This window comes from Phodopus roborovskii, unplaced genomic scaffold, assembly GCF_943737965.1.
Source record: "Phodopus roborovskii unplaced genomic scaffold, PHOROB, whole genome shotgun sequence".
Taxonomy (NCBI): domain Eukaryota; kingdom Metazoa; phylum Chordata; class Mammalia; order Rodentia; family Cricetidae; genus Phodopus; species Phodopus roborovskii.
The window spans coordinates 57,326,841-57,354,594 of NW_026126480.1; the positions used below are offsets into that span (position 1 = coordinate 57,326,841).

At 48.4% G+C, this 27,754-nt stretch overlaps 1 protein-coding gene across 2 annotated transcripts; it reads right to left on the bottom strand.

Moving 5' to 3' along the window:
- Nucleotides 1-285: 285 nt before the first annotated feature.
- Nucleotides 286-27,383, bottom strand: Incenp (inner centromere protein). Of its 2 annotated transcripts, none has more exons than XM_051193915.1 (18): nucleotides 27,197-27,383; nucleotides 22,821-22,971; nucleotides 22,319-22,432; nucleotides 20,785-21,539; nucleotides 15,748-15,799; nucleotides 14,556-14,613; nucleotides 14,317-14,434; nucleotides 13,280-13,331; nucleotides 12,762-12,873; nucleotides 12,552-12,686; nucleotides 8,025-8,134; nucleotides 7,832-7,952; nucleotides 7,333-7,452; nucleotides 6,308-6,492; nucleotides 5,604-5,682; nucleotides 5,337-5,444; nucleotides 3,951-4,101; nucleotides 286-2,689 (listed from the first exon to the last, which is right to left on the bottom strand). In XM_051193915.1, exons 2-18 carry the CDS (start codon nucleotides 22,958-22,960, stop codon nucleotides 2,475-2,477), a joined length of 2,625 nt encoding a protein of 874 aa, XP_051049872.1. In that variant the 5' UTR covers nucleotides 22,961-22,971; nucleotides 27,197-27,383; the 3' UTR covers nucleotides 286-2,474. The 2 variants fall into 2 exon arrangements, with proteins under 2 accessions (XP_051049872.1, XP_051049871.1); XM_051193914.1 differs by having other exon boundaries at nucleotides 12,762-12,876.
- Nucleotides 27,384-27,754: the final 371 nt, after the last annotated feature.

Here is a 27,754-nt window from a genome sequence, read left to right on the forward strand (position 1 = left end):
CTGTCCATATTGTGTACAGTGCCCATGGAGACCACAAGAGGAAATCAAATCCCTGGAACTGGAGTTAAGATTGTGAACCACTGTGTGAGTGCTACAAATCAAACCCAAGACCTCTGGAGGAGTAGTCAGCACTCTTAACTGCTAAGCCAACTTTCCAGCCCTTTTTCTAATTTCTTAAAGTGGCAATTGAGGCCATGTAGACCCTTTTTTTCACCCCTAACATGAGGCAATAGTGCCATAAATTTCCCTGAGTAATACTTTTGTTATATCACAAAATTCAGGGCCAACATGCAAGAGCCAATTGTATTTCTATATACCAACAATGAACAAGTATATAAACCAAAATCAGAAAAATAATACCATTTACAGTAAAGCCACAAAAATATTTAACAGAAAATGTACAGGATGTATGCCAAGACCACAAAATGCTAATGACAGAAACCAAGGATGTAAAGACAAGCTGTTCAGACTGAAAAAGTATTTTAAGTGTGCCAAGCTCCCCTTCAACTATCTATGTAGTCAATCAAATTCTAGTCAAAACTGTGAAGTTTTATACATATAAGCTGATTCTAAAATTTACATGAAAAGGTAAAAGTAATACAAGTCAAAACAAACTCAGTAAACTCAGAAAAGGAAATACAAAGCTGGAAGAATTAAAGCACTGGATTAAGACTTCCTGCAAGTTCTGGTCCTCATGGAGTCGGAGCGAGTCTGTACATGGGCCAGTGCCAACATGCTTCCCCAACGGAGATGCAAAGGAAACTCAGTGGAAAATGAGTCTCTTCAATGAACAGTGCTACAATTAGACATCCATCTGCATGTTCTCAAGTAAAAACAGGGGGCAGACACCCCATAGTTTAAAAAGTTGACTGGAGATGATCATAAATCCTCATGCATTGTGTTCATCATGGAATATTTTAGGAAACACAGAAGGAAATCTTTGGATTTCTTAGACAGGACCTCAAAAAGTCACAACCCATAAAGTTAACACAGACCTCACCAAATCAGAAATTGTGCTCTATAAAAGTGTTAGAACAAAAAGATAGACTACAGTTTAAACTGCAGACAGTGCATCTGACAAAGACCGTATTCCTACAAGTATCATAAACTCCACAGTAAAAAACCCCATTTCAAAATGAACTTAAACAGATCGGTTGCCAATAAAAGATATTCAGGTGGTAAACAAGAATCTGAAATGATATTCACCAACAGCCATTAGGAAAATGCAAATTAAAATATTGATGAAGTATTTCCATACAGCCATTAGAGTGGCTAAAATACAGACAACACCAAATGTTGGTGAAGACTCCGCATAACTGTCTTCCTGTTGAGTTCCTAAGCGCTGAATAAATGTACTGACAAGTGAATTTGGTCATGTGGCTTTGGACAGACTTGCCTTCCACTTTACTCAACGGAATAAACTGAACTGCGTTCAACACATTTGAACGAACCATAAATGAACTCTGTGTGGGAAGAATCTTGGACTATTGTGCTCACTGTCTCCTCACTGTTTACAGCACTATTGCATTTGGATTTAGTTTTTATTGTTTTCTGAACAGGTTACCATAGTAAGCTGGTCAGCTTCTCAGGCCACATAATTGAACTGCCTTTAGAGAGGAGCAACTGGAGATAATGAGAAATACATGGGCCTTTCTATAGGTGTGTTCAAGACAACTGTGGTTTGATTTGGCCTGTCTGCCCATGTGGCTGATAGCTCCATTAGGAGCTATCAGGACCAGAGCCACCCTGCACTTACTTACTTAGTGGCTGGTGGTTTTGTCATGAAATCTCCTCCTGCTTGCCCAGGTCCCAAGGTCATCTTGAAGGTCATTCCTTCCCTGATCAGATCCCAGCACAAGGACTTTCTCAAGTCCTTCCACTCCCCACACAGCAGGCATGGCAGTCTGAGGAGTGGTCAGGCTGAAGGACTAAGACTAAATAGCAAAGCTGTGTATCAGGCCAGGTTTTTCCAAGGAACAGGCTCCACTCACAAACAGGACTGATTGCCTGGCAACAGAACGTCTGGGTGGACACCATCTGGCCCCAAGTGATCTTGAGGTGCACTGCAGGCGAAGGCCCAAAACATCCTGCTACAGACCAACATTGCACTGAAGGTCCTAGTCTTCACAACAGCCACAGCAGGCTTCAAGGTATACACTTTATTAAACTACCTCACAAACACTAGAAACTAAAAGTCAATTGAATTGTAACAATTTATTTACAGAGTACTACCTGCAGACCAATCAGTGCTGAAGCTGGTTCTTCCGCAGCCACCCACCAAGCCCACCCTCCTCAGGGCTAAGAGCACCTGACAGCAGAGGATGTTGATAGCCAGCTCAACAATGATATGTCAGACAGAAGGGCACCAGCCCAACACAGAAACAGACAGACAGACAGAAAGACAGACAGAAAGACAGACAAGACAGACACACACACACATGGGCCCAGTCCTGCCAGGAGGCTGAGGACCTGCCTCAGGGCTTCTTCAGGGTATAGGCCAGGCTGCTGGGGACCCTAGTGGCTTTCAGAGGCGGTGAGTTCCAAGCAGCAGAGCTAGTGCGCTTGTGGTAGCGGGGTTTGCTCTTCTTAAAGATGTCCTCCAAGTCCAGTGGGAGAATGGTTCCAAAGAGCTCTGGAAGGTTCGGGGGGTGGTAGTACTGGTGGATGATGGCCTGGCTGAGCTGGGTGCCTGAGGAAACCAGAGACCTGGATCACTGCCTGGTGCTCTCTGGGAGCTTCCCTGATCCCTGAATCTACCTGCAGAGTCCAGCCACCCTCTCCATACCAGCATGCCCTGCCCCTACTCTATCTGTTCCTCTGGAGAGCACCTGTGCTTATCCCCTCCCAACACTAACCATGCTCTTATCTTCATCTTCTCAGCAGCCAAACCCAAACAAAGCACCCCAGGAGTAGGCATAGCCAATAATTTACTCTCCCCATTTTGAGGAGACTTGTCCAAAGCACACGGCAGGTGAGTGGCAGAGTTAAGTGTGAAGACAAGCCTATCTCCAGATCTTAAGCCTTCTTGCCTGGCTATGCCCACCAATCAATCTCACAGATACTAAGGCTGTACCAGCAGAGCTATGGGAATCACAGCCCTGCCAACCAGGTTGAGGAGGACCCTCGAGGATGAGGAGGGAACACACACTCTGGTCTTGCTCCTCACCAGGTAGTGTTCCTGAGTTACTTCACAATAATCATCTCATTGGGTCTTGCTATCGTGTCCTCTTCACAGACAGAAACTAAGTAATTCAACATCAAGTACCACCAGGAGGCCACACTGGCCCCTCTTTGAGCAGCTTAGGAAAACAAGAGTCTAGTCACTTCAAACAAGGTCAGAGTCATGAAAGTAAGATGTCAGTCTGTCTAGTGCTGACCCGCTGTGGGATTCGAGGACCTTTCTTTTGACGTTGGCACCCTGTGCTAACTTCTGGTTCACCAATACTAAAAAGCACCCTAGCAGGCCCTCACACCCAGGCCAGACACAGCATCACACCCCTATATAATCTGAGACCTTGAGAAAGGGTAAATCCTGCTCTAGTACCAATGCCCCTCCAAATGACCTTTCCTAGCTCTTAGCATTCCAACCAAACCCTGCTATGCACTATGCTCACCCATGGGTGCTTGCTTGGGTACAAATCTCAAGAACCCTGCTGGGCCAGACTCTGAGAAGGTGACTCAAGTTCATGTCACATGACTACATTCAACAAGAGTAAAGAAACTCAATACCCTTTATCCTATATCCTCAGATGGACCTTTAGGCCAGAATACCCCTTTTTCCTCTAGGAACATGCTCAAAGCCCAACACAGCCCTCTCGGGCCAAGGCCATAAGCTTCCAGGCACTAACACATCAGCCTATACACCTGCAGCAGCTAAGCCACCATTTCCACACCCCACAATGGTGAGGAAGGAAGTGGCCCAAGCCTCAGGAGCCCTGGGCTCTGCTCACCTCTGGCCCAGGAAGGGATGGGTTTCCGGGGATGAGCCTCATCATCCGTGGAGTCATCACTATTTAGATCCATCCCATAGTTATCTGTGCTGATCTTGGGATGGGATTTTGGTCCTTGTGGAGTCATTTGATATGAGGTACAAACAGGAGACTGGAAGGAAATCAACAGGTCCATTATTCCCTTCCCCTGCACAGTGTCCTGGAGGACTCTGTGACACTCTGGTCATCTCCACCCACTTCTCAAGGAGAAGAAAAAAGAAAAACTTTAGGGTCACTTTTTTATTTAAACAAGTCAGGCAATATAAACCACTCTGTATCATGCTAACGTTCTTCTACTTCTACCCCCTCCCTCTGAGATGCTTCAAGACACACCATGACCTCAATTAGCCTTCTGTCCCTTTAACTAACTCAGCATCTTGACTTGGTGGCAGTGACAATAATGTACTTTCATTCTTTCTTTCTTGTTTGTTTGTTTTTTTGAGACAGGGTTTCTTTATGTAACAGCCCTGGCTGTTCTGAACTCACTCTGTACACCAGGCTGGCCCCAATCTCATAGAGACCCGCCTCCTGAGTGCTGGGATTAAAGGCATGGGCCACCAACACCTTGCCCCACCCCATTTTTTTTTTTTTTTTTTTTGATAATGTATTTTCTAAACAATTTAAATACTCATTCATCAACAGGAACTTGTTAAATCCCAATGTGATTAACTGGGACACAGCCATCAAAAGGAAGAAATATACATGTGTTAAGATGATGTTGGTATAGTTGTGCATTCAGAAGGCAAGACAAGTAGATCTCAGTGTTCCAGGCCAGCCAGGGCTACACAGCAAGACCCTGTATTTATTAGATAACATTCTAGTTTTATAATATTAAAAAAAAAAAAAAAAACTATGCATTATGAAAAATAGCAAAGAGAAGTTAGGTATGGGCCTACATGCCTGTAATCCCTACCACTAGGAAGTTAAGGATTAACATTTGTAAAAATTTGTAAAAAGAATTACAACGTGGAGGCCTATCTGGGTTACAGAGCCAGACCATGTCATGAAAAAGAAGGAAAAAGACTGGTGACTTGTCTGCCCTCTTTCCTCAGGCTCTACCACAGCCTGAGCTTGTAAGCAGAGATTGGGGCAGGCCCTCCCCCGGGGACAGGCCTCACCTGCACAGAGGATGGGGCAGGCCCTCCCCCGGGGCCACGCCTCACCTGCACAGAGGATGGGGCAGGCCCTCCCCCGGGGACAGGCCTCACCTGCACAGAGGATGGGGCAGGCCCTCCCCCTGGGACAGGCCTCACCTGCACAGAGGATGGGGCAGGCCCCCCGCCCCCCGGGTCATGTCTCACCTGCACAGAGGATGGGGCAGGCCCTCCCCCCCGGGTCATGTCTCACCTGCACATCCACAGTCATGTTCAGGACTTTGCTGGCTGCTGCTGCCTCCTTGGCCTTCTTCGCCTGCTCTTCCTTCAGCCGCTGCTCAGCCAGGCGCTGCTGCTCTTCCTGGGACCCAGCCAACAAGGTCTGTGTCTCCCCTCTCCTCTTGCCACTGTTACCCCATGTAGCAAGGCAGGTCTGCCTGAAGAGTCTAGCCCAGGCTTCCCGCTCTCACCTCACAGCTTAGAACAGACCCACAGAGGGCCCATATCCCCAATACCCTACCTTCTTTTTCTTCTCCTCCAGTTCCCTCTGAAGTTGCTCCTTCTGTAGCTGCAGGGCTTTCTCTCTCTCCTGCATCTCCCTGAGGACCACCAAGAATCTGTGAGGGCAGTAGTGGTGCCCTAGCCCCGTTCCCATCCCAGAAAGGGAAGTCAGGCTTGGTGGACATGCCTTTACAGAATGGGACAGTAGAACTGGACACCAGCTTAGAGCCAACAGCCAGACTCTCCAAAAGTAAGATTCTGAGCCTGACTTCGGAGTCTAACAACATGCAGCCCCACTCTTCCATGCAAGGAAGGTCTCACAGCCTCACACTTCTCTTTTTTACACCAAGGGAAGCACAGGGCCAGGGCTAAAGATGCTCTATGTACTGCACTACAAACATCCCTCCTGCCCATGATGCCTGTGGCAGCCTTATGGAGAACTATTAGTCTGTCCTAGGGTTCCCCCACCCTACTGTATCCACTGAGAAAGACATCAAAGGGGTTAGTACATTCTGGTAGAAGCAGAACAAAACATGGAATGACCCCCCCCCCAGTTGTTACCCCTTGAATCACCCTATTTGGTGGTCCACCAACCGTAGACATCTGGTTTTGAAGCCAAGGGAAAGCCTACCAATCTTCAGGTGAAGACGAGAGCTGCCAAGCAACAGCCATGCTGCCTCTCGCTCACACGGGACAGTAGTGAATGGCAGTGGGTGGCCTCACCTCTTGGCCTGAAGACACTCCTGCTCCCTCTTGCGTTCCTGCTCCCTACGACGCTCTTGCTCAGCCAGCTGCCGTTCCTGCTCACGCTGCTCTGCCAGTCGCCTGGCCTCAGCCGCCTTGCGCCGCTCCTGTTCCTCCTCCTTCTTCCGCTGTAACATTTCTTGATGCCGCCGCTCCTCTTCCTCCTGAGTTGGCAGTGCGGGACACTCAAGCCAGGCTTAGGCCCACAGGAAGAAACTAGCCAAGGGCTGAGCGGCTGCTCCTGCCCATAGTCCGTGCTCCTAAGGCACTGGACACCACCGTGACATCAGCTAGAACTGAGTCACCAGACTCTATGCAAGTCATGGCCAGACTGAAAAGGCATCTGGCAACTGCAGCGGAAGAACTAACAAGCAAGCGTGGAACCTGGATTTAAGCTGTGTACAGTGGGCAAGCCATCTGACCTAATGGTCAGTTTCCCATCTGTAAAACAGGGCGAGAGCAACACCTGCACCTCATGGAGCTGCTGAGTTAACACACATTAATACTTAAGACATGTCTACTACAGCAAAAGTAAACCACACTGGTTAGTACTAGAACTCCCCAATGATGGACATTTGTTCCCTACAGTAGCAAGACTGCCAGTTCCCAGGGAGAGGCAGGGCCCTACTCTGCCAAGCGTAAGGCTCAAGGATGGAGGGTAAGTGCAATCACCTACAGGATATTCAGCATATACCGGGCATGGCATACTTCATATACATTAGTGAATTTTGCTTTCAACTATAATCATAGCATTAAGATTGCTGCTACCTGAGTAACCTGCTAAGAAATAGCAGCTGTGAGGTAAAGCCAGACACCAGATGCACATATTTAATCCTCAAATTTCAGTGTTTAGAAAAAATCACCACCACCACCCAACCTTCAGGTTGAGAAGATCCAATGTGATCTACTCTACAGAATGGGTGTGTCCAGCCAGCCCTCATGGCATGGAGGCACTCAGTGCCTGTCTTACCCCACTTCCTCTCTGTCCCCACCTGGAATCGCACCTGTTGGAGCAACTTGAGCCTGCGCGCCTCCTCCTCCTGCCTCCTGCGTGCCTCTACCTCCTCCATCTTCTTGGCAGCTGCCTTCTTCTTGGCCTTCTCTGCCAGTCGTTCCTCCTTAGCCTGCAGAATCCACTCCCATGTGCTCTCTGGAGCAGCCCCTCACTCAGCATGCAGAGTGAGGCCCAGAGCTCTGTAATGGGTACCCCCATTCCACTACAAACCCTGCCTGCTGCCCAGAGCCAGGGAAAAGGCACAAAAACTACCCAAGACTGCCCACTCACAAAGGGCTGCTGGGAAGATTTAGGGCAGACTTACAGCATTTAACTTGCCTCACAAGAGACTCCAGAGCCCATGTGACAGAAAGCAGGGGTATACAGACCATCCAATCAATGACTTGTAGAGGAGTCTAGTCCCACACTTCAGGAAGCCAAGCCTAAAGTGCCCGGGTTACCAACAGGCACCACTCACTTAGTCTCACTGCCCATCAGCCCAGACTCACCTTCTCTGTCTTCTCCTCAATCTGAGCAAACTTCTGTTCAATCTGCTTCTTCTTTTCCTCCTTCATCTGCTCCACCCGCTCACGGGCCTGCATCACTTTGCGGAGGCGCTCTTCCCGCTTCCTGTGGGCACAGCACAGCTAAGGAGAGCCTGACTAGGCTGGAGCAAGCTGGGCTAGGAGCTGGGACACTTACAGCTTCACCTCCTCCAGACGCCGTCGCTTGTCCTCCTCCACCTTCTGTCTGCGCAGCTGCTCAGCCTCCTCCTTCCGCCTTAGGTTCTCCAGGCGCTGGCGCTCCCTCTCCTGAAGAGGGCAGTGGGGGAGGGATGTGAATGACAACGCCCACCAACCCCAAAAGCTGCCTGGCGGTGTGCATCAGTTCTCAACCAGACGTGGCAGCAGATGCCTCTTAGGAAGAGATGCTCCAGCACATCTCAGGCAAGCACAAGCATTCAGTTTCTCCTTCCAGGTGGACCTGAATGCCTCCCCAGAACCCAACCACAAGCAACACAAAAAGCAGCCTCAAATTAGATGTGTGTTGATTATAATTATATAAACAGCTTGAAGAAAAGACTAAAAACTAAGAAAGCAAAGAGAAAGGAAGGCAACTTACAAAGTGTCCACTAATGCTCTATTTGGGAGGGCAAGGTGAAGGAATGCTCATTTATCACTACTGCTATGATTTTCAATACATGCTAGGAATATGTACATGCACCACTCTTAAAAAAATTAAAGTACTACCAAATGTTAACAGTTACGCAGGCTAGTGAGCTACATCAAGGATGAAATGTCTTTCCTTTTAGTTTCCAAATTTCTTGTGATATGCCTGTGTTAATAATTTTTTAAAACATTAATAGCTAGCTGTACAGCAGATCAGTGCTGGCATTACCCTGCAGGCAGATCCAGAAAGTCCACGGGGACACAGTCATAGCTATGCACAAGAGCAAAGGTGGGGAGGGGCTCCAAACGTTCTCTGGCCAGGGATTAGACTAGTGCTTTCCAGCACCCACAAGGTGTTTCACAACCATCTATAACTCCAATTCCAGGGGATCTGATGTCGTCCTTCCTGGCTTTCCTGGGTACCAAAGCATGCAAGTAGTGCATGGTGCACAGACATACATGCAGATAAAACACCCACGTTTATTTATTTCACATGAAATAAATAAGTGTGTGTGTGTATGTTTGTGTGTGTGTGTGTGCGCGTGTAATAGAAGACATTGCCAAATTTTTCTTAAAAAGCCAATTAGGTACAATTACTTTAAACACACCAATTTAGATCGGTTCAAAAATCTTATCTGGAAGAATAGCAGTTAACCACCAAAGGCAGCATATGACACAACACAATTCACATGACATCCTCCAAAAACATTCTTAGTGACTATGAACAGGTGTGTATTGGCTGAAATTAAGAGAATAAGGATGGTGTGGACATAAAGGAGTAGCTAAGAGCTTTTTTGTGGGTAATGACATGGACACGGTCTATATCCCAATTATGGTAATGGCTATATAAATCATGCTAAAATTCATGGAAATATACCTTCCCCAAATTTCACCATATTGTGATTTTTTTTTTTTTTTTTAATTTTAAACAAAAAACATTTGGGAAATGGAAAGAGAGAGGGACATGAGGAGCTACAGAAGCCAAGCTGGGTATAGAAGGGCCTGAGAAGCACTGGTCTTTGGGGAATCCACATGGAAGCAATGAGTGACCTTCACTAGGTCCCAGTTACTCCAACTACCCAGACTTCAGAAGAAAAATGGGAACAAGACAGTGACACACACCTATAATCCCAGGATTTGGGAAATAAAAGCAGCAAGATTAGGAGCTGAAGGCCAGCCTGGGCTACTAGAGACCATGTCTTCTACAGATACACACACAGAGACACACAGACACACACACAAACACCAGGAGGGTCACACTCCAAGTTTCTCTCCCACCCTACTGTGTATAAGTGCTCTCCTTGGGAAATAAAACATTTCAGAAGCAAAGGCTGGGTGGTACCCAATGTCCACCACCACCACTCTCTCTTTACAGCCAATCAAACTTCAGCCTTTCATTCTTAAGCCTGAGTGTTAAATTTCCCAGCACTAGTCAGATCATTTATTCTGTTGCATTATTTGGCCAGTGCTTTCAGAGTCTTTCATGGTACAGAATTTATTTCTTCTCTGGCCCAGACTTCAAATGAGTTTTGGTCATCTATGTTCCCAGAATCACTCTCAAGGCCTAAGCAAAATGGGAGGAAACTACAAGCTAGAGTAGCCTCTTCTGCCTGGAGGCTTCTCCTGAGCACTCTCCCTGACATGTGTCCCTAAAACTACTTTATACCAAGCCCTGCACTCAATGCATGCACACACTCTCCAAGTCACCAAATGTCCTGAAGTACTACTCACTGCTTTCTCCATTTTGTAGCTGAGAAAACTCAGGTGTTCAATGCCCAGAACATTTCAACCTTCCTAGTCTCTGGTATCCAAGTTATACCCACCAGATGCCCTGTGCAGGGACTTGGGTTCCCACAAAGCAGGAAAAGGCAACTTGTAGTGCCTACTGGCCATGCCCATGATACCTGCAAGGCCCTAGTCAATATAAAGAAGGGAAGGAAATGAATGGCCAACTGAAGAAGGAACAAGTCAAGCCTTCTTCACTGCCAAGCACAAAAATAACTCCATGAAGCCACACAGCTGGGAGATATGCTGTCACCTTGGACAAACAGAGAGGAGAAGCCTGTGTTCTAGACAAACAAGCTCAGGACCCATCTAGCCAGCTGCTGAGACCCTCCCACATGCTAAGGCATCAGCTGAAGGCAGAAGCCCTCCAGGTGTCTTCACAACTCTCCTTGGGAACTCTAACAATGGGCTCCATGAAGGTGTAAAAAGCTCAGCAACCCAGGACAAACGATGTGACCTGAGCAACAAGCACCCCTTTTCCAACTGAGCACTGAGCAACTGCTCTGGCTGCAGCTGCACAAAACCCTTTCCAGAAAAAGCAGTACCCTTCCCTCCCTAGCAATTCCATTTGTAGCTTGTGGTCAAATACACCCTGGAACCCATCACAGAACTAGAAGGAAGTGAGCCAAAACAGCTTTAGATTGCATGCATAATAAAGCAACCTGTGTGCCCAGCATGAACTTTGGGGAGGGTGGGACCACCTTATTAACTTCTCAAGCCCATGTATTACTTACTGGACATACATATTGTTAAAATTATTGGATGTACACAACCCACACCTAGAGGTCAAATTTTCAACTGTCAATCAAAAGTTTATCAGAATAGAAAACCATCTGCCCCTAGCAACCAGCTCCTCTTTCTCCTAGACCCATTCAGCCAGTCTCTTCTTCCCTTGTAATGTTTCTACCCTGCACTTGAACTTTTAAATCCTGGACCTCTGTGGACAAAAGCACCTACCACCAAGACTGACAACCTTACTTTGATCCCCAGAACCTACATGATAAAAGAACAGACTCAAAACAGGGAAAAATTGCCCTCTAACTTCCTTCCAAGCATGTCCTATAGCATGTGCTTGCACATACATGCACACACACACACACACACACACACACCACAAAATAATTTAAAGGAAATCCCACTCTATTTGTATGTGTGTACACCTTCAATTCCTTCAATTCTTTAAACAGATGCTAAGAAGCTAAGCCCCCATGTCCCAGTTCTCCAAAGCTCTTGCTCACAGCAAGTGACCCAGCCCAGCTCAGCCTAGCTCTGAGGTGTCTGGGAAAAGAACAGCATCTTTGGTCTTGTTTCCAGATGCCAATGACAGCAGCTACATTGTAACCTGCATAGCTGGACTGGGCGTCAGTTTATAGCTACCAGTCCTACCCCATCACATACCCCATCAGGGCTACTATTCAGGTCTATGACCCAATAAATCCCAGTGGCTCTGGGCACCAGAGACATGTCTGTTTTTTTCTCAGACCCTCAGACCCTCAGACCCCAGCGCTGGGGATGAGGAAGTAGATGGCTGTGGGAGCACTTTTAGCTGTGTTATCCCTATAGCAGGGTTAAGGGCCGAGGGTTATCTCTACAGTGGGAGGATGCAGAGTCCCACAAGAGCTGGAGTTGGATGTCACCAGCTATCCTGGTGACCCCAGTACCCCCACATGCACATCTGCCTTCCTAACACTCCCGCTTGCGATGTTAGTGCTTCCACGGGGGCTGTCAGCTACACAGTGACATGGAAATAGCTAAGAACTAGGTACAGCTCTGTTAAAGGACAGGAAAAGGCTTTACTTACAACAAAGCTGCACTGTGGAGAGGAAACAGAAAAACACCGAGAGTTAATGCCAAGGGATGTCCTACAGGGCTGGCCATGCACCTGTCTGTGGCAGTGAGTCTGCTCAGGACTTTTCACCATGCACACAGCTACCTCACCTCACCCAACCCTTTCTCTCTCTCCCAACAGCAAAGGTGTCTTCAGTTGCTCCCCGCAAGTCACTCCCACCACTGGTCTGTGACATGATGGCCAGTGTGAGGTCTGTTAAGCCAGTCCTCCCACTTCCCAGCCTAGAGCTCAGCAAGCTTCTGAGTCACAGTCCTAGGTCCATAAGGTCAGCACAGCACCACAGTATTGAGGCAACCCCTGGCTACAGAGGCTTTAATTGGCCCATGATCACTGCCCAGGCCCACACCACTTCCAGCAAACTAAGAGAGCCTTCAACCACACTGTCCCAGGTCCAGCAAAACACAGCCAGGGGACAGGCTTCCTTACCTTAGGGTCCATACGGAGGGGAGTGTTACGTTTAATGAAGGATTTCATGGCACTGCTGCGGGAGGCCAAAGTAGGGGTCATAAGCATCTGGTTCTTCTGCACTGTGTGCAAGAAGGTCCGGAGGGGTCGTACCACCTACAGACCAGGGCCAGGGTCAGCACGGAGCAGGCAGGGCAGACACCAAGTAAGGACAAACAAGAACCTGCTCACCTTGTTGGCTGGACAGGTTGGAGAAGGGGTCTTGTTCCGGGGGGGTTGAAATTCCTCATCCTCTGGCTGCTCCTCATCCGGTTCACTCATTGCCTGTTTGTAACTGCGTTTCCTTCTGCCCAGGACAAGAGACATCATAAAGAGGACCTGAGAACCCACCTCATAACCCTACTACATCCTATAAAGATCATCCTTTGCAAAAAGTCTGGGCTCAAGCCACAGAACTCTGGACTGGAAGAGACCACAGACTGGCCCTTTGCTGCCCAGAAAAATGTAGGTGGCCAGTCAAAGGTCACAGAGCCAGAAGGATGCAGAGGAACATGATTACCCATTCCCAAGCCAGCATCTACAGCATCAAGCTGCCTCCTCTGTTTAGTCAGAGAATCGAAGTCTTGACACCAGCCAAGGAGAATGCTGGCCACATACCTACCCTCCCTACACAAGGACCCCAGCTTGGTTCGAGGCCCTCTGGAGTCCTCAGACCAGAGCTGCCTGCAAATCCCTTCCCAGATGCACACCTGACACTCTGAGGTGCTTTTCTGTTTCCATCTGTTTGGTCAAGCTTGGCTTCTGTGAATGAAGAGGACAACTTCAGTGAGGCTATAGGGTTGCCAGTGGGGTACACATGCCAGTTTAGGGAAGGGTGCAGCAGCGACAGTGACAGCAGGAACAAGGTCCCCTTCTGACAACCTCAGGGTGGCCAATGGCAGAAACACCAACCTTAGCAGCAACTAGCCCAGTATACTGGCCCCCAGGTCAGGTCCTCCAGCCCTAATACTTGGCAACTGTGACACAAATGACAGGACAGTATCACCAAAGCCTCACTCTATGTGCCACTCCCTCTACCACAAAAAGCTATGTGCAGAAACTTTATGACAAGCTGCAAACTCTACTACAATCAAACACATCTCTCTTGGCCTTCAGTTGGTACCTCCATGACAGGAAAAGTAGGTTCCTTTCATGGGGACACACAGGGCATAGGATATTCTATTTCACACCAGGAGGAAGCACCCTTTACACCAAAGGGTCTTGCAGCAGTCCTGGGAGTTTGCAGGCTGGCGCAACAACTATCCTCGGCCCCTTCATAAACAGGATGCTTTGCTCAAACCTTACAACTGCCACTTTCTTCACACCAGAGAAATCCACAGAGCCTCCACAGAGAAACAGGAGCCAGACTCTAGAGCCTATAGTAGCCTGGGAAGCCAGGCAGAGCTCCTGTCCAACTGCCAAAGCCCACAGTAATCTGGCCCCTTTTCAACTAGAAAAGTTAGTAACAAGCTGGGAGCAAGAGGCGGGTAGGCATTCAGATCCCAGCCTGCAGTTCTTCATGAATCCCTTGGAGTGGGCTCAAGACTGTGACATGGCACCTTCATACCTTCGCCTCATTCAGGCCCTTCCCTCTGTGCTTCCTAAACATCTAGCTATAGTTACTCATGTGACAGTCAGCAGCAGCTCTAGCCAGAAGGTCATGGCCTCTTCCAGCTTAATTTATCTTTGGCCTATCAGACCAGAAAATGGGGCTCTGTATCCTAAGAGACAGGCCAGGTCAACTCACCTTGCTGCTCTTCAATGGCAGTTGCCTGGCCAGTGGCCACAGGCTTCGAGGTTGGTGTACTAATCACAATCTTGGTGGCACTGTAGCGCTTTGAGGTACAGCCACTGTTCTTGGAGACCTACAGGAAGAACTAAGGCTTGAAGGAGCCCACATGGATCCTCTGAGCTCAGGACAGCCATGGCACATGGCTTCAGACCTGGAGGGCTCAAGTCCTACGTGTCTCCTGCCTGTGGCCTCACCTCTGTCTGCTCCACTGCCTCCTCAGGTTCAGCCTCCTCAGTGGGCTCCTGCTCCAGGCTGAAAGCAAAGCACAGCACTGTGAGAGCTCTAGTTAAGGCCAAAGTTCTAAGCTCTAAGTTAGGGCCAAAATTAGGTGACCAGACCTAGACCACAAACCAACAGTCTAGGCTAGATAGGAAGACAACAGGCATCACCAGTGGCTTCCTGAGTAGAGTGAGCTCAGTTTCTGAATTTTGTTTGATATCATCCTGTCAGAGATCTCATTTGGGATGGGAACTGTTCTGGTTTGGAGCTTCACTGTCCCCAAAGACCTATGTATTAAAGGCTTTGTTCCCAGTATAAAACTACTAGGATGCAATGGAAACTTTGGCAGGTGGACCTAGCTGGAGAACTTGTCTTATTAGGGGTATGCCCATGAAGGTGCGTATGGAATCACAGACCCCTTTGTCCTATCAAGTTCCAGCCATGAGGTGAATAGCCTTGCTCAACCACACTCCTGTCATGATGTACCATTCCCCCAAAGCAGCAGAGCCAATTGGTGATAAGCGGAAGGCTCTACAACTGTGAGCTAAAATAAACCATTTTCCTTCGTAAGCTGACTATCTTAGGCATTGTTCCAGTGAAACAGCACACAAGTACTTTACCCAGGTCGGTCTCAATCTATGGGGTCCAGAAAAGTCCCCTCTTTTGAAGCCTACTCATTATTGAGGGGGGGGGGAGGGAGCGTGGCTAAGTCAAAGGTTTGCCCAGACCCACTTCCTCATCCCAAGCACTGAACCTCTGCCCCAAAGTAAGGAAGGGCTAACTCAGGATAGCAGAGCAAGACCTCTGAGAAGTCAGTGTTCTGGCACTAAGTAATGCTAGGTCTAATCCAGGCAGGAAGCAACCCTGAACCTCAGACCACCCCACTCTACTGAACCTCACTTTAAATGGCTGTTATGCTTCATTTACAGCCATGGAACTCATGAGCTAGACCTGACAAGTGATACAGATGAAATGTTGCCTAGAGACCGGACGGTCATGTTGCTTGCTGCCTGGTTACACAGGGACCAAGCTAAGGGAGCATGGCTGTGGAGAGTCCAGGGTGAGGAGGGAAGGCTTAGCCTCAATAAAAGCTTCCTTCACCGCCCATCCCACCACACCCCCATGTGCCCTGACCACCCCTGTGGGAGACACTGGCATGGAACTTACCCAACTTTCTGAGGCACTTCAACATTCAAGAGTCTCTCCAGGTAACTGTGACCTGAAGAGAAATGAAGGAAATTAAAAAAAAGATGCCATTGGAAACCAGTCAGGAACCAGACCAAGAGGATCAGGAAGTTCTGACAAAGGCATATCACTGCTCCTTTCATAGACACACAGGCCTCCCTGGGCTCCGGGCTCACCCTCATCCATCCTCACACCCCACTGCAATTTGCTTTATGTCACTTGCCTAGCAGGCACACGTCCACCTCTTCACTAGGCTAGCAGTATCTTGGAAAGATGGATGTTTGAGATAACACTGGGCCCCAACATAAGCAGCTTATTCACTCAACAAATATTCATCAAGTGCCTACTATGAATTGGGCTCTAAGCCAGGTGCCAGAGGCTCAATGCCATAAGGAAAATTGAAGCCACTGTCTGGTCTTCCTGCCAGCATCTGATGATCTAATAGAGTAAACTAGGGTACGTGCAATGATCAAGTCAAGGATGCTGAAGCCTATATAGGGAGACCTGAACTGAAGCCAAAGGAGAGGAGGCGGAAGAAGAAGACAGTAGTTTTCAAAGTATATTCTCCAACTTCTGGAAATATTTGAGACCCTTTTAGGCATACACAGGTCCTAACTATTTTCACCACTGTATATTAAAGTGTGACTTTTCCTTCTTACTATATTAACATTAGCAAAAAAACAGCACCACAGCAACAAAGACAAGGACAAAATGCTGACACTTAGCACCTATCAAGGCTTCATTCAGCACCAAACCCTATCATCCTATCACACACAGTAAAACAATGCCGAATTTCACTGAGGGATATCCTTGGAGAAGTATTAATTATGGCACAGTGGTTCACATCTTTAACCCCAGCACTCAGGATGCTGGGACAGAGGGATTGCCACAAGTTCAAAGTCAGCTGAGCTTTATAGTAAATTCTGGACCTAGCTGGACTACAGAGTGAGATGGTGTCAATGATCTAGGAAGAAAGAAAAACACCAAGATCACAAAATGAAAGAAGGGCTGTGGGGGCCTAGGAAAAGTCCAGCTCCTGGGTCTGGGAAGTAAGACCAGAGCTAAGCAGACAAGAAACCAGAGCTGCCCAAGGCCTAAGAAAAACAGGAAAGACGGTAACAAACTGGAGCAACAAACTGGGAGGGCTCAGAGAGAACCGAGCAGTAATTTCTCCTTTCTGGGCTATGGGAGTCAGGCTAGGGGCCAGGAGGGAGCAGCAACAAAATAAGACTGGCAGCTATAGGTGCTACCTTGAGGGTTTATGGTCGGAAGGTATGCTCCTCTCCTCTGCCCTAGCCTCTCTCTCCTAACTCCAAGATCCTTGACTGCAGGAGCAGTGAGGTAAAAAGGACAAAAGACCAGAAGATACCCAACTGAACACCTAACTATTCCACAGCACAAAGACTTCCTGGAATGTTAGGCAGCCCCTGTGTGCCAGAACAGGCCTAGGAGCAAGTAAGTGGCCTGGCCTAAGGACTGAGGAGGAGCTACCCTCCAATTAAGAAAAATGGCCAGGATGCCTGAAGGATAACGCTGACTACCTATACAGCTGGACTTCTTGAAACTGCGCAGCAGTGACCCTTGCCCCTGCCTGCCCACTAATGCCAGAAAGCTTCCTCCTGGAGAATGCACGCTAGACCAGAAGGACAAAAGGGTTCACAGTACTGTGCTCCACCACTGACTCCAGAGGCCCCGAAACCACCCTTTATTGCCAGTCTCCTTTTCCTTCCTACTCCCCTGCTGCAGGTGGGTAAAAAGCCACCTTAGGGAGAGCCCAAACAGCACACCATCTGAATTGCCCACCAGTCCCACCTCAGAGCCTGGCATCAGAAAAGCATCAGTAAGGCTTTGCCTTGCCCTTTCTCACCCCTTGAGTTTCAGTAACGCAGCCCAGGGCCCAGGGTTAACTTGTCTAAATGAGTTACTGAACATGTACCATACTCAAGCACTAAGATGAGTTCTCCAACTACACTCAAGGCCAACGTCATTACCACTTCAGACAGGCCACCTGGGGGCTGAGTGACTCCACATTCTGGCCCCTGCCTCTTCCTCTATCTCAAGAAAGAAGAGGATTGCTAGGTTTAGGATTAGACAGGCCTGCTCACACACAGCCCAGAAGCCCATCCATGGGCAGGGAAGACTCAAGGGGAAGAGCAACAGACAATGCTTAAGAGCTACAGGTCCACTGTTAGGAAAACCATCACTAATTTGAAGCAAAAACGGGAAAGAAAAAGACTCACATCAACAGTGTCCCCACCCCATGTGTAGATTTGGGCAAGTCCCCCACTACTGGCCATCTACAAATATGGTGGAACTGACAGACAACCCACTGAAGTTTGAAAAAGAGGCTGCTGAGAGAGGAAGCCGCTCTTTCAAGTACACCTAGGTCTTAGAGAAACTAAGTGTGAGCATGGTATCACTATTGACATCTCTCTGTGGAAATTTTACCAGCAAACATTATGTGACTATCATTGAAGCCCAGGACACAGAGATTTGATCAAAAACACCAGTGCAGACCTGTCTCAGGCTGGCTGTGCTACCCTGACTGCTGCTGCTAGCATAGTGAATCTAAAGCTGGCATCCCCAAGAATGGGCAGATCTGTGAAGAAGCCCTTTTGGCTTACACTCTGGATGTAAAACAACTAATTGTTGGTGCCAACAAAATGGATTCCAACAAGCCACCCTACAGCAAGAAGAGCAATGAGGATGTTAAGGAAGTCAGTGCATCATTAAGAAAATTGGCTACAACCCTGACAAGGTAGCATTTATACCAATTTCTGGTTGGAATGCTGACAATGTGCTGGAGCCGGGTGCTAATACGCCTTGATTCAAGGGATTAAAAAGTCCCCATAAAGATGGCAGTGTCTTTGGGACCACAGTGCTGGAAGCTTTAAATCGCATCCTATCACCAACTCATCCAACTGACAAGCCTTTGCACAATGTCTATAAAAAGCTGTGGGTTGGAATACATTATAGAATACTTTTCCACTATAAAAACCAAAATCAAGAAATCTACAGGCAAATGTATGGTGCCAGAAAAGACTGCATTGGGTGAGGTAACTTGGAGTAATTGCAGAAACTAGGAAGGCAAAAAGGGATGGGGGGGGGGGGGTAGAGAAAAAAAAATAGCAGGGTAAATATGATTTGAACAGGGAGATGGGGAAAAAAAAAACATGAGTGGGAACTTGAATTTGGAGGGAGCTGGGCATGGTGACATACACCTTTATCTCAGCACTTAGGAGGAGGACCACTGAGTTCAAAGACAGCCTGATCTATAGAGCGAGCTCCAGGACCACCAGGGCTACAGAAAAATCCTGCCTCAAATAAAAAAGGAGGGGTATATGAGATTCTCCCCAATTCTTCCTACGCTTCCCATGGCTCCAGGCTCCCCTAGCCCTGTGGGCCCTCCCCAGGGCCAATTTCAGTACTGAGGAAATCTAAGAAGAACCTGTGACACCCACCCCACCCCAAGCCTCCTGCTGCACATGGCCCAGACTGTCTCCCCAGGCTTCAGAGCCTAGAGCCAGGCCAAAGAGAACCTTCCAGAGTGTGGTTCTTCACTTGTCAGACAAACCCCAGCCCCTTAGCACCTGCCTTCCTAGATGGAATGCAAGTGGGCTCAAGTCCCAATTTCTGGGCTCCACAGCTTGTCTACCTCCGTTTCCTCTTCTATTAAAAGGTATAAACCCTGAGCAGCCAAAAGTACTGCTGCACAGACATAATTTCTTGCATAAATCTTACAAAAGCCAGTTGAACTTACTTCATATTTACTATGAAACTTAACCTGTCCTTTGACCTAGGTCTTGCAGGGACCTGAGCTAGCTTCCTTCTTTATTTTTATAGGGTACCTAAGAACCTCCAGCTATCACTGGACTATATCTACTTTAATGGCAAGACACTCCAGGCAGCCCATCATTTACTGCTTGGTATCTCCAAGTCTTTGTGCAAGCTGTTTCCTTGGCCAGGATAGCTGGTGCTACATTTTCTCCACCTGGCCAGAGCACAGGCAGCCTTCAAAATCTTCCCAGAAGTCCCCACTCACTCAGATAGCCAATCCTGACTCTCAGGGATGCCTACTCTCCTCTATGGCTCACAAGATCTATTCCCACCTGGGCATTAGCCGCCTGTGCTTAGATCTGACCATAATGAAGGCAGCTACCAGGTACCAGCCCACATGCTCTACATGACGCATCACAGAAGTTTCACCATCAGGAGCTCCATACAGGACAGTGAGTCTAAGTCGGTCACTCTAAGACAGCAATGAGAGATATACTGACTAGGGAAAAGGACCATGGCAATACTGGGGCTAACATTCTAGGCCTATTTCCTCATCTATAACCAATGCTGAACTAGATCTTTCACTGGCAGTGGCAGCCACTAGCTACATGTGGCCATTTAAATCTAAATTGTAGAAAGTGCAATGAGAATTAAATCTCAGGACCAGTGAGATGACTCAGAAGTAAAGGCACCTTGCCAAGCCTGTCAACCTGAGTTCACTCATCAGGACCTACACAGTGGAAAGAGAACTGACAAGTTGTCTTCTGATGTACACACACACACAGAGAGAGAGACAGACACACAGACCATGGCCAAAGTGTGCATGTGCACATACAATTAAAAAGAAAAACAAACAGACAACGTAGAACTCAACTCCTTGGTGGCACACACTCATAATTCTAACACAGGGGGATGGGAAGGGCAGACGCAGGAGGACTTTGAATCCAAAGTCAGCCTTAAGCTACATAGCAAGAACCTATCTCAAAACAAAAAAGAAAACCAAAGAAAAGCAAGGGTTAGGGGCTATTGCTCGGTAGTAAAGAACTTGCCTCCCTCAGGAGGCATAAAATCAGCTTCTCCATCAGACAAGACACATTTTCAACAGCCAGGCATGGCTAGTGGCTCCAGGGAGAATTCCCATGAGAAACATTATCACTGATGGTCAATGGAAAGAAAGCTCTCAGAAAGCATCCCAGCCAAGCCACCCCCTGCACCATCACCCCACACTTGTCCCGCACTCACAGATGATGCGGGCAGAGGCCTCTGGCTCCTTGTCAGCCTTCTTGGCAAGCCTTCTACTTGTCCTACGACTAGCATTTTCTTGTTCAGCCACCAAACAGTGTGTTAAGGCTAGTGGCACTTGAGGATCCTGGGAAATCAGGCTTCGCTGCACTGACTGAACATTCCCAAGAGGGCTCTTGGCTGTGGTGGGCAAGATGTTATTTGGCAGGATAGGAGAAAGCACCCTCTCCTGCCATGGAGAGTCTGGAGAGTCCTGTAGGCCCCGGGAGGCCCGAGCAATCTTGAGCTTGGAAACAGAACGTCCTGCCCCAACTCCTCTGTTCTTGGAGCTCTGGGGTGTAGCCTTGAGGGAGCTCACTGCGACAGATTCCAGCTTCCCAGCATCTGACTTGTTGGGTGTGGATTCCTCCTCCGATGTCAGGATGTCTTGGAAGGCTGGCGGAGTGGCTGGAGCTGGGCCTGCAGCTGGAGGAGGGCTGCCTCTAATCTGCATGAGGTGCAGCTCTGCACTCAGTTGCTCTCTGGCGCTTACCTCTACCACAGCTTTCTTGATCACTGTGGGAGACCCAGCAGTGGGAGAGGAAGCAGCTGATGCCACAGAGGCTGCCGCCGCCGCAGCCGCCGCAGCCCGAGTTACACGCCGCAACACAGGGGAGCCATTCTCCCCAGCAATAGTAGCAGGCTTCTCCACTTTGTCCTTGCTGCGGAGGCACCGGGTGCCTGCATGACTGCTCCGAGACTTCCTCCGGGATAACCTGTTATGGCAGCAGAACAGAGGCTGAGACAACCCAGTAGGGCAGGGGCACCCCAAAAGTAAAATTAGAGTACATTGATCTCCCTAATAGCCACCAGCCTCAATGACGTATGAACAAAGGATCTGAAGGCAAAACCTGGATGTTCCAAAGCAGACTCTACCACCTCTAGCCACGAGGCCCCAATTGTCCTTGAGTCTCAGTCACCCCAACTACAATATGGATACCAGTGAGTTCCATTACTCATAGAACTGCTGGGAAGAGTAAATTCACACCAGCTTCTCAACTGTGATTACACTGTGCTAAGCACCTTCTACAAACGTCACTCTTGCTCTCAATCTGCAAGACTGAAATAATGGCCCTAGGAAGTCATTCCAAAGACACAGAGCCACTGAGGTATGAAACTGTGGTTGACATACATACCAGGGGCCACCTGATTGGAATGACCAGCATCTTTACCTGAGTGCTGCAGCCACCACCATTCCTATAGGGAATTATACCCTAACAGAGGAGTTGGGAACCAACAACCTGGGCCACACCTCTGGTGCCTCTCCCCTCCTCCAAACCACAGATCAAACTCCATCTCCACCTCTGCCAACTGCACAGAAATTCACACCTGTACTCTGATCTGGGTTAGCACTTCATTTTGCCCATGGCATCTCAACTGTGTCTGCATGGGGTGGGTACCAGCTACCACTGCCTTCTAGCTGCTGCTCCTATCAGCACATTCGGGGCAAACTCTCAGAGACCTCCTCCAGTGCAGCCTCCCCAGCCTTTCCTACCTTTTCCTCGTGGGATCTCTGTTTTCATCCTGAATGTTAGACACCCGCCTCTTCTTCCGACGGTTCTTCTGAGAAGGAGTTTTGGGCATCAGCTCTGGCTCATTGCTGAATTCTCTGTTGAGTACAAGGAGAATGAACTTGAGGCTTCCTGGGGACTGCTGAGCTGTCACACCTTCTCTCACTAGTAGACTATATTCCACCCCATTCTTGGCAATAAATAGAGAGACCATTACTAAGAACGCTCTGCAAAGCTAAGGGCAGTCACCAGCGGGACACTCAGAGCTTCTTCCTGGTCATATGGCAGGGAAGCAAGTTCCAGGACATATGTCCTGGGACAAGCTATCAGAGGCCACACACTCAGACACCACCAACTACAGTGAGCCAGAAGAAGGGCTCAATTGTCTCTTCTCCTGCCCACTGCACTAGGCACTCAGGAAGGAACCCTGTCAGACTATTTGTCTGGCCCATCAGGACACCCGCCCCAGCATGGCCCTGCCTTTACCTGATGAACATGCGCTCAGCCTCCTCCTTAATCTCCTTGAGCCACATCAAGTCCTTATTGTCTATGTTGCAGACAAAGTCCAGGAGTTTCTGGTCACATAGATCCAACAGGTGAATGGGCCCTGGGGCTGTGGTCCCCATGGTGGCACTGTCTGGTAAAGGTAGGGACAAAAACGTAAGGATTCAAAGCTAGAAACCAAGACCTTCTCCAAGGAAAGTCTACCAGACCCAAAAATCACACAAAATACCCTGCATCTAAACCTGTGCATCTCACAATTCAAAGCCTCTTGCCATTGCAGAATTCCAAATGCCAATCCAATGGCCTCATCTCACAAAAAGAAATGACATTACAGTGACCCTGTTCTTTTGACAACACAAACACAGCATGACTGTCTCTATAGTCCCACACTTTAATTCTGATATAAACTTTACAAATGGTCCTTGGGGCCTAATATGACCAAGCACTACCTTCCTGGATCAAGGGGAAACAACCACTCCCATACTCTCTCTTTTCCCAAATACAGAACTGTTTTCTTTCTTGGGGGCTCTCCTCCTACTTCTCATGGATGGGGACTAAGACATGGCCACCCTTGTTGATCCCAGATACCAGACCATCAAGACATCATATCCAACTGCCTCTTTAAAATGACAGTGGAGGGCTAACAGAACAACTCAGCAGGTTGAGGCACTGGCTACCATACCTGATAACTGAAATTCAATCTCTGGGACCCACATGGTGAGGGGAGAGAAATGACTCCTACAAGATGCTGCATGAGTGGGTTAAGCCACACTGGCACCATTGTGCTCATAGTTTCCTCCCAAGTAGAACCTTGCCATCTGCAGGGAAGCTCCTGAAACAAGGTCACCAACTCAAAATAGCTCCAGGAAGTGCCTGAAGCGAGCCAAATTCACTAGGTTCCTCCCTCCCTGTCAGAGTAAAATAAAAGCTGAGGAGTCCCTCTCACACAAGCACAGCTGAGCTGCAATGAGGACTCTCAGAGGAGCCCAGCCTGCCAACACGATTCTCAAACAGGCTGCACTGCAAGAAGCAAAAACCAGCCAAGCTTCCTGGATGATGTTTAGACTGAGTCACTTGGAAAGGACACTGTCTAACCTGTAGAGGTGGCTGTAGTCTGTGCAGTATACTGCAAATGTCCCAGTTTTTGTGAGTTGTCACCAATGCTGGGGTAGGCCTTGGTGATGAAATTGTCTTTGAGTCATTTCTGCTCCTCTAAGTAATCCTAAGTAACTCACTGGTTCATCAAGTTAGACTTTGGTGGTATCGGTACTTTAGTCTGCCATGGGTTCCCCATCTAGGGTGGTGAGTTGACCCTAAAGTGTTGCATGTCCCCGGGTAAAGTTTTGGCACACAACACGCACACTTACATACACACAAATAAACAAGTAAATGGACAGTAGAACTGAGAATGGTGGTGCATGCTAAGAAATGAGGGGTCCACACGTGCTCTCCAAAGAAACCCCATCAGCCCCTCCCTAGAGTTAAAGCCTGATAAGTGAATGAGAGACAGTGAGGTCAGTGAATACACAACATGTTGCTTTCAGGAAAACCTGTCTATAAATACCAGGCAAAAGATGACGCAATGCCAGTTTTTTTACTTTCTTAATGGCTTATGATCTGGTTACAAAACCCTAACAAAAGTTCTACACTCAGTGGAAGTATTCTGTTACTGTCATAGTGGAACCTCAATAAATACCCCAAGTGGTAAACACATAAACAACAAGAGAGTGGGTGATAGCTACAAGCTACAATACTACAACACAACAGATCCCACCTTACATAGGCACAGTGAGCCACCACTCGGCTTACACTTTTTTTAAGGATAATATATAACTTTTTTCTTTTTTAAATTTTATTTAAATTATTACATGGTGATCAGTTTTCCCTCCCTCCTCCTCTCCTATTCCATTCCCATTCCTCCTACCATCTACTCCATTCACAAAGGAGACTCCCCTGGGCTTGAACAAAGCACAGCACATCAAGTTGAGGTAGGACCAAGGTAATCCAGCAAAGGAAACAGGTTCCCAAAATCCAGCTAAGTGCCAGGGACAGGTCCTATACTCACTACTAGGAGTCTTAGAAACAGATCAAGCTACACAACTGTCACACACATGCAGGAGGTCTAGATCAGTGCCATGCAGGCTCCCTAACTGTTGGTCCAGAGTCCAAGTGCTCCCAAAAGCTCAGGTCAGCTGTCTCTGTGGGTTCCGTGTCTTGCATGACCTAGACCCCCTGGCTCATACAGTCCCTGTTCCCTTTCTTCAGGACTCCCAGAGCAAGGCCCAGTGCTTGGCTGTGGATCTCCATATAGGTGTCCATCAGTTACTGGGTAAAGACTCTGATGATAATTAGGGACAGTAATGAAAAAAGACATTTTGATGGGGAAAGGGGGATGACTTCGGGGTTAGGGAGAAACCTGGTGCCAGGGAAACTGCCAGGATCCACAAGGATGACCCAAGCTAAGACTCCTAGCAACAATGGAGAGGGTGCTTGAACTGGCCATATACTGTAGTCAGACTACCCAACTTACACTTCCAAAAGCACTAGCCATGAATGTACACCTCAGTGCCTTGCCTACAAAGAAGGCCACAGAAGGAAGGGCTAGATTACTGATCCCCCTAATCTTTCTGTAACTTAATGCCATTATACATGATAGCCTCTAGGGTTTTCCTTTAAAGTTCTTCAGTTTGATTTGTGGGAAGCATTATCCCTTTGTCCTTCAAACAAGTTCTGCCTTCCAGGAACTCTGTCTCCTGTTTTGCATGGCTTCTTCACTTAGCTCTCAGATCCTTAGGGAGAGCCTGACCTCCAATCCAAGCCAAGATCTCTCACACAGATTCCAGTTATGTTTGCAGCAAATGAGTGATTATTGGTTTACTGCTACTCTCTACCTACTAAATATTACTCCCTGAGGGCAAGCCCCTAGTCTTGTTCATCAACAAGAACATGTGTAGCGCTCCAGATGTCTGGCACTTGTGGAATGAATTAATCATCTATCAACTAATCCTAAAGCTTTCCTTACCACCACCATCACACAAAGGAATACTACATTCAGTGACTAACTCAGTAGGCACAGGTTAGGACAAGCCAAAGCACACCCAAAGCCCCTGAGCTAGTACCAAGGGAGCACTAACTGCGGCAAAAACAGACAGGAGCATGGAGGATTTAGGAAAAAGCATTAACTATACAGCCAGCTAATCACAAGTATGGCCTTCCCACTGCCACTCCTGAGTCCCCCCCCCATCCACCCCCCATCCACCTGCACTAGGCTGTGGCAAAGCCCAAGATTTCAGTTCAAGGTCAGCAAAAGAGAAGACTGTTCAAGGACATCAAAGATTTGCAGAGGAGCTACAGAAAGCAACAAGTGGGTGACTTAACAAAGCACTTGTTCAAACTGCCAACCTGCATGAGAGCTTCATTGACCAAGTCCAAAACACACTTCTTCCATGGGGAAATGTGCTTCCTAGCAGGCCCTCACTGAAAGTTAGGTGACCCTGAAAAGCGAAGGGTGTAACAAGAACACTCTTGGGAAACTTCACCTTTAGCCCCTGAAAGAACAGAGCACCCGAATCCCACCAGGGGAGAAGGGAGGTCACTTTTCTTTCCGTACATACTCCTGTGCCATTCACCGGCATCTCTACTAAGGATGCAGGAAGTGAACCAAGCACCTCTCCCCACACACCTCCAAGCACGAAGATCCATCATATAGTTGCTCTCTAATTCGGAGTCCTAGTCCGGGCCAGGGACCCTCTCATTTCCTTCTTGCCCAATATTCCAGGGTACACATGCACATATAAGGTGACAAGAAGTCTAAGTCAAAGTCACCCAGTAAATTGGGAGGCGGAGCCTGGATTTAAACTGCTCTTGACCACAAGCTCCTGGACACTACCTACAAGCTCAGAACGACACAATCCTGACCCTGAGCAGGCAGGCGGAGGCTGGATAGAACTGCGCTGTTGACGAGAATGCCCTTGCGGGAATGACAAAATAAGACGCAGGATCGGCCTCCGGGCCTGGGAAAGTTCAAAAATGCTGCTCAGCTGGGGTGCGGGAAGCTGACCGGCCGTTACAGTACAGAGACTCAGGTCCGGGTCCACGGAGTAGCCTAGGCTGTGCACTAGGTTAGGCCCCGCGTGGGGGAGGGGACTGGCCATTCTTCTCAGATCCCAGGGCCCTGGTGCACGGGAATGAAGGTCACCTCCAAGCCCAGCACCACTGGAAAGTGACCCCCACATCCCCAGGCAACAAGGGGGGGAGGATGAGAGGTCAAGCCCCCGGCCCAGCCTGGGCCGAGAAGCGGACAGGACCAGATGCGGAACACTATGACCCCGCCACGCCGGCCGCCTGCACTCACTCACCGGGCGGCGCCGTGTCTTCCCGGAGTACTCCGATTCCAGTCCGCGGCCTCGGCAGATGAAGCTCTCCGCCAAGCCCGACCCGCTGGACTCGGTCTTCAGGGCTCGCCGCGGCCGAGGACCAACGGGGCGTGAGCGCGGGCGAATCTACGATTTTCAAAACTGTGGCTCAGCCAATTCCCCCCAAGTATGTCTGGGCGGTTACAAAACTCCAAACCAATCATGTAACAGGACACACGACTCCGATTATCTGTTGGCTGTTGGTGCTGTCAATCTGCGGGGCTAAGAGGCGGGGGAAAGAACGTAGATTCTTTTAACACGCCCCGACTTCCGGAAGCCACAGCACTCAAAGCAATGAGGAAGTGGTTGCTCGGCTTGGGACGCAAAAGACGCACGGAACTGAGAGTCTCAGCGCAGCGTGCACTGCAAAGATAGGCTTGCTTATGGCAGGATGCAGACTTACCTTCGGGCCCCCACTTCGCTGGTCTCAAGTCCAGAATTTTTCTGCTTCCAGAATGATAGCTTTGTGACCTCTGCTTTTTTTTTTTTTTTTCCAGGTGG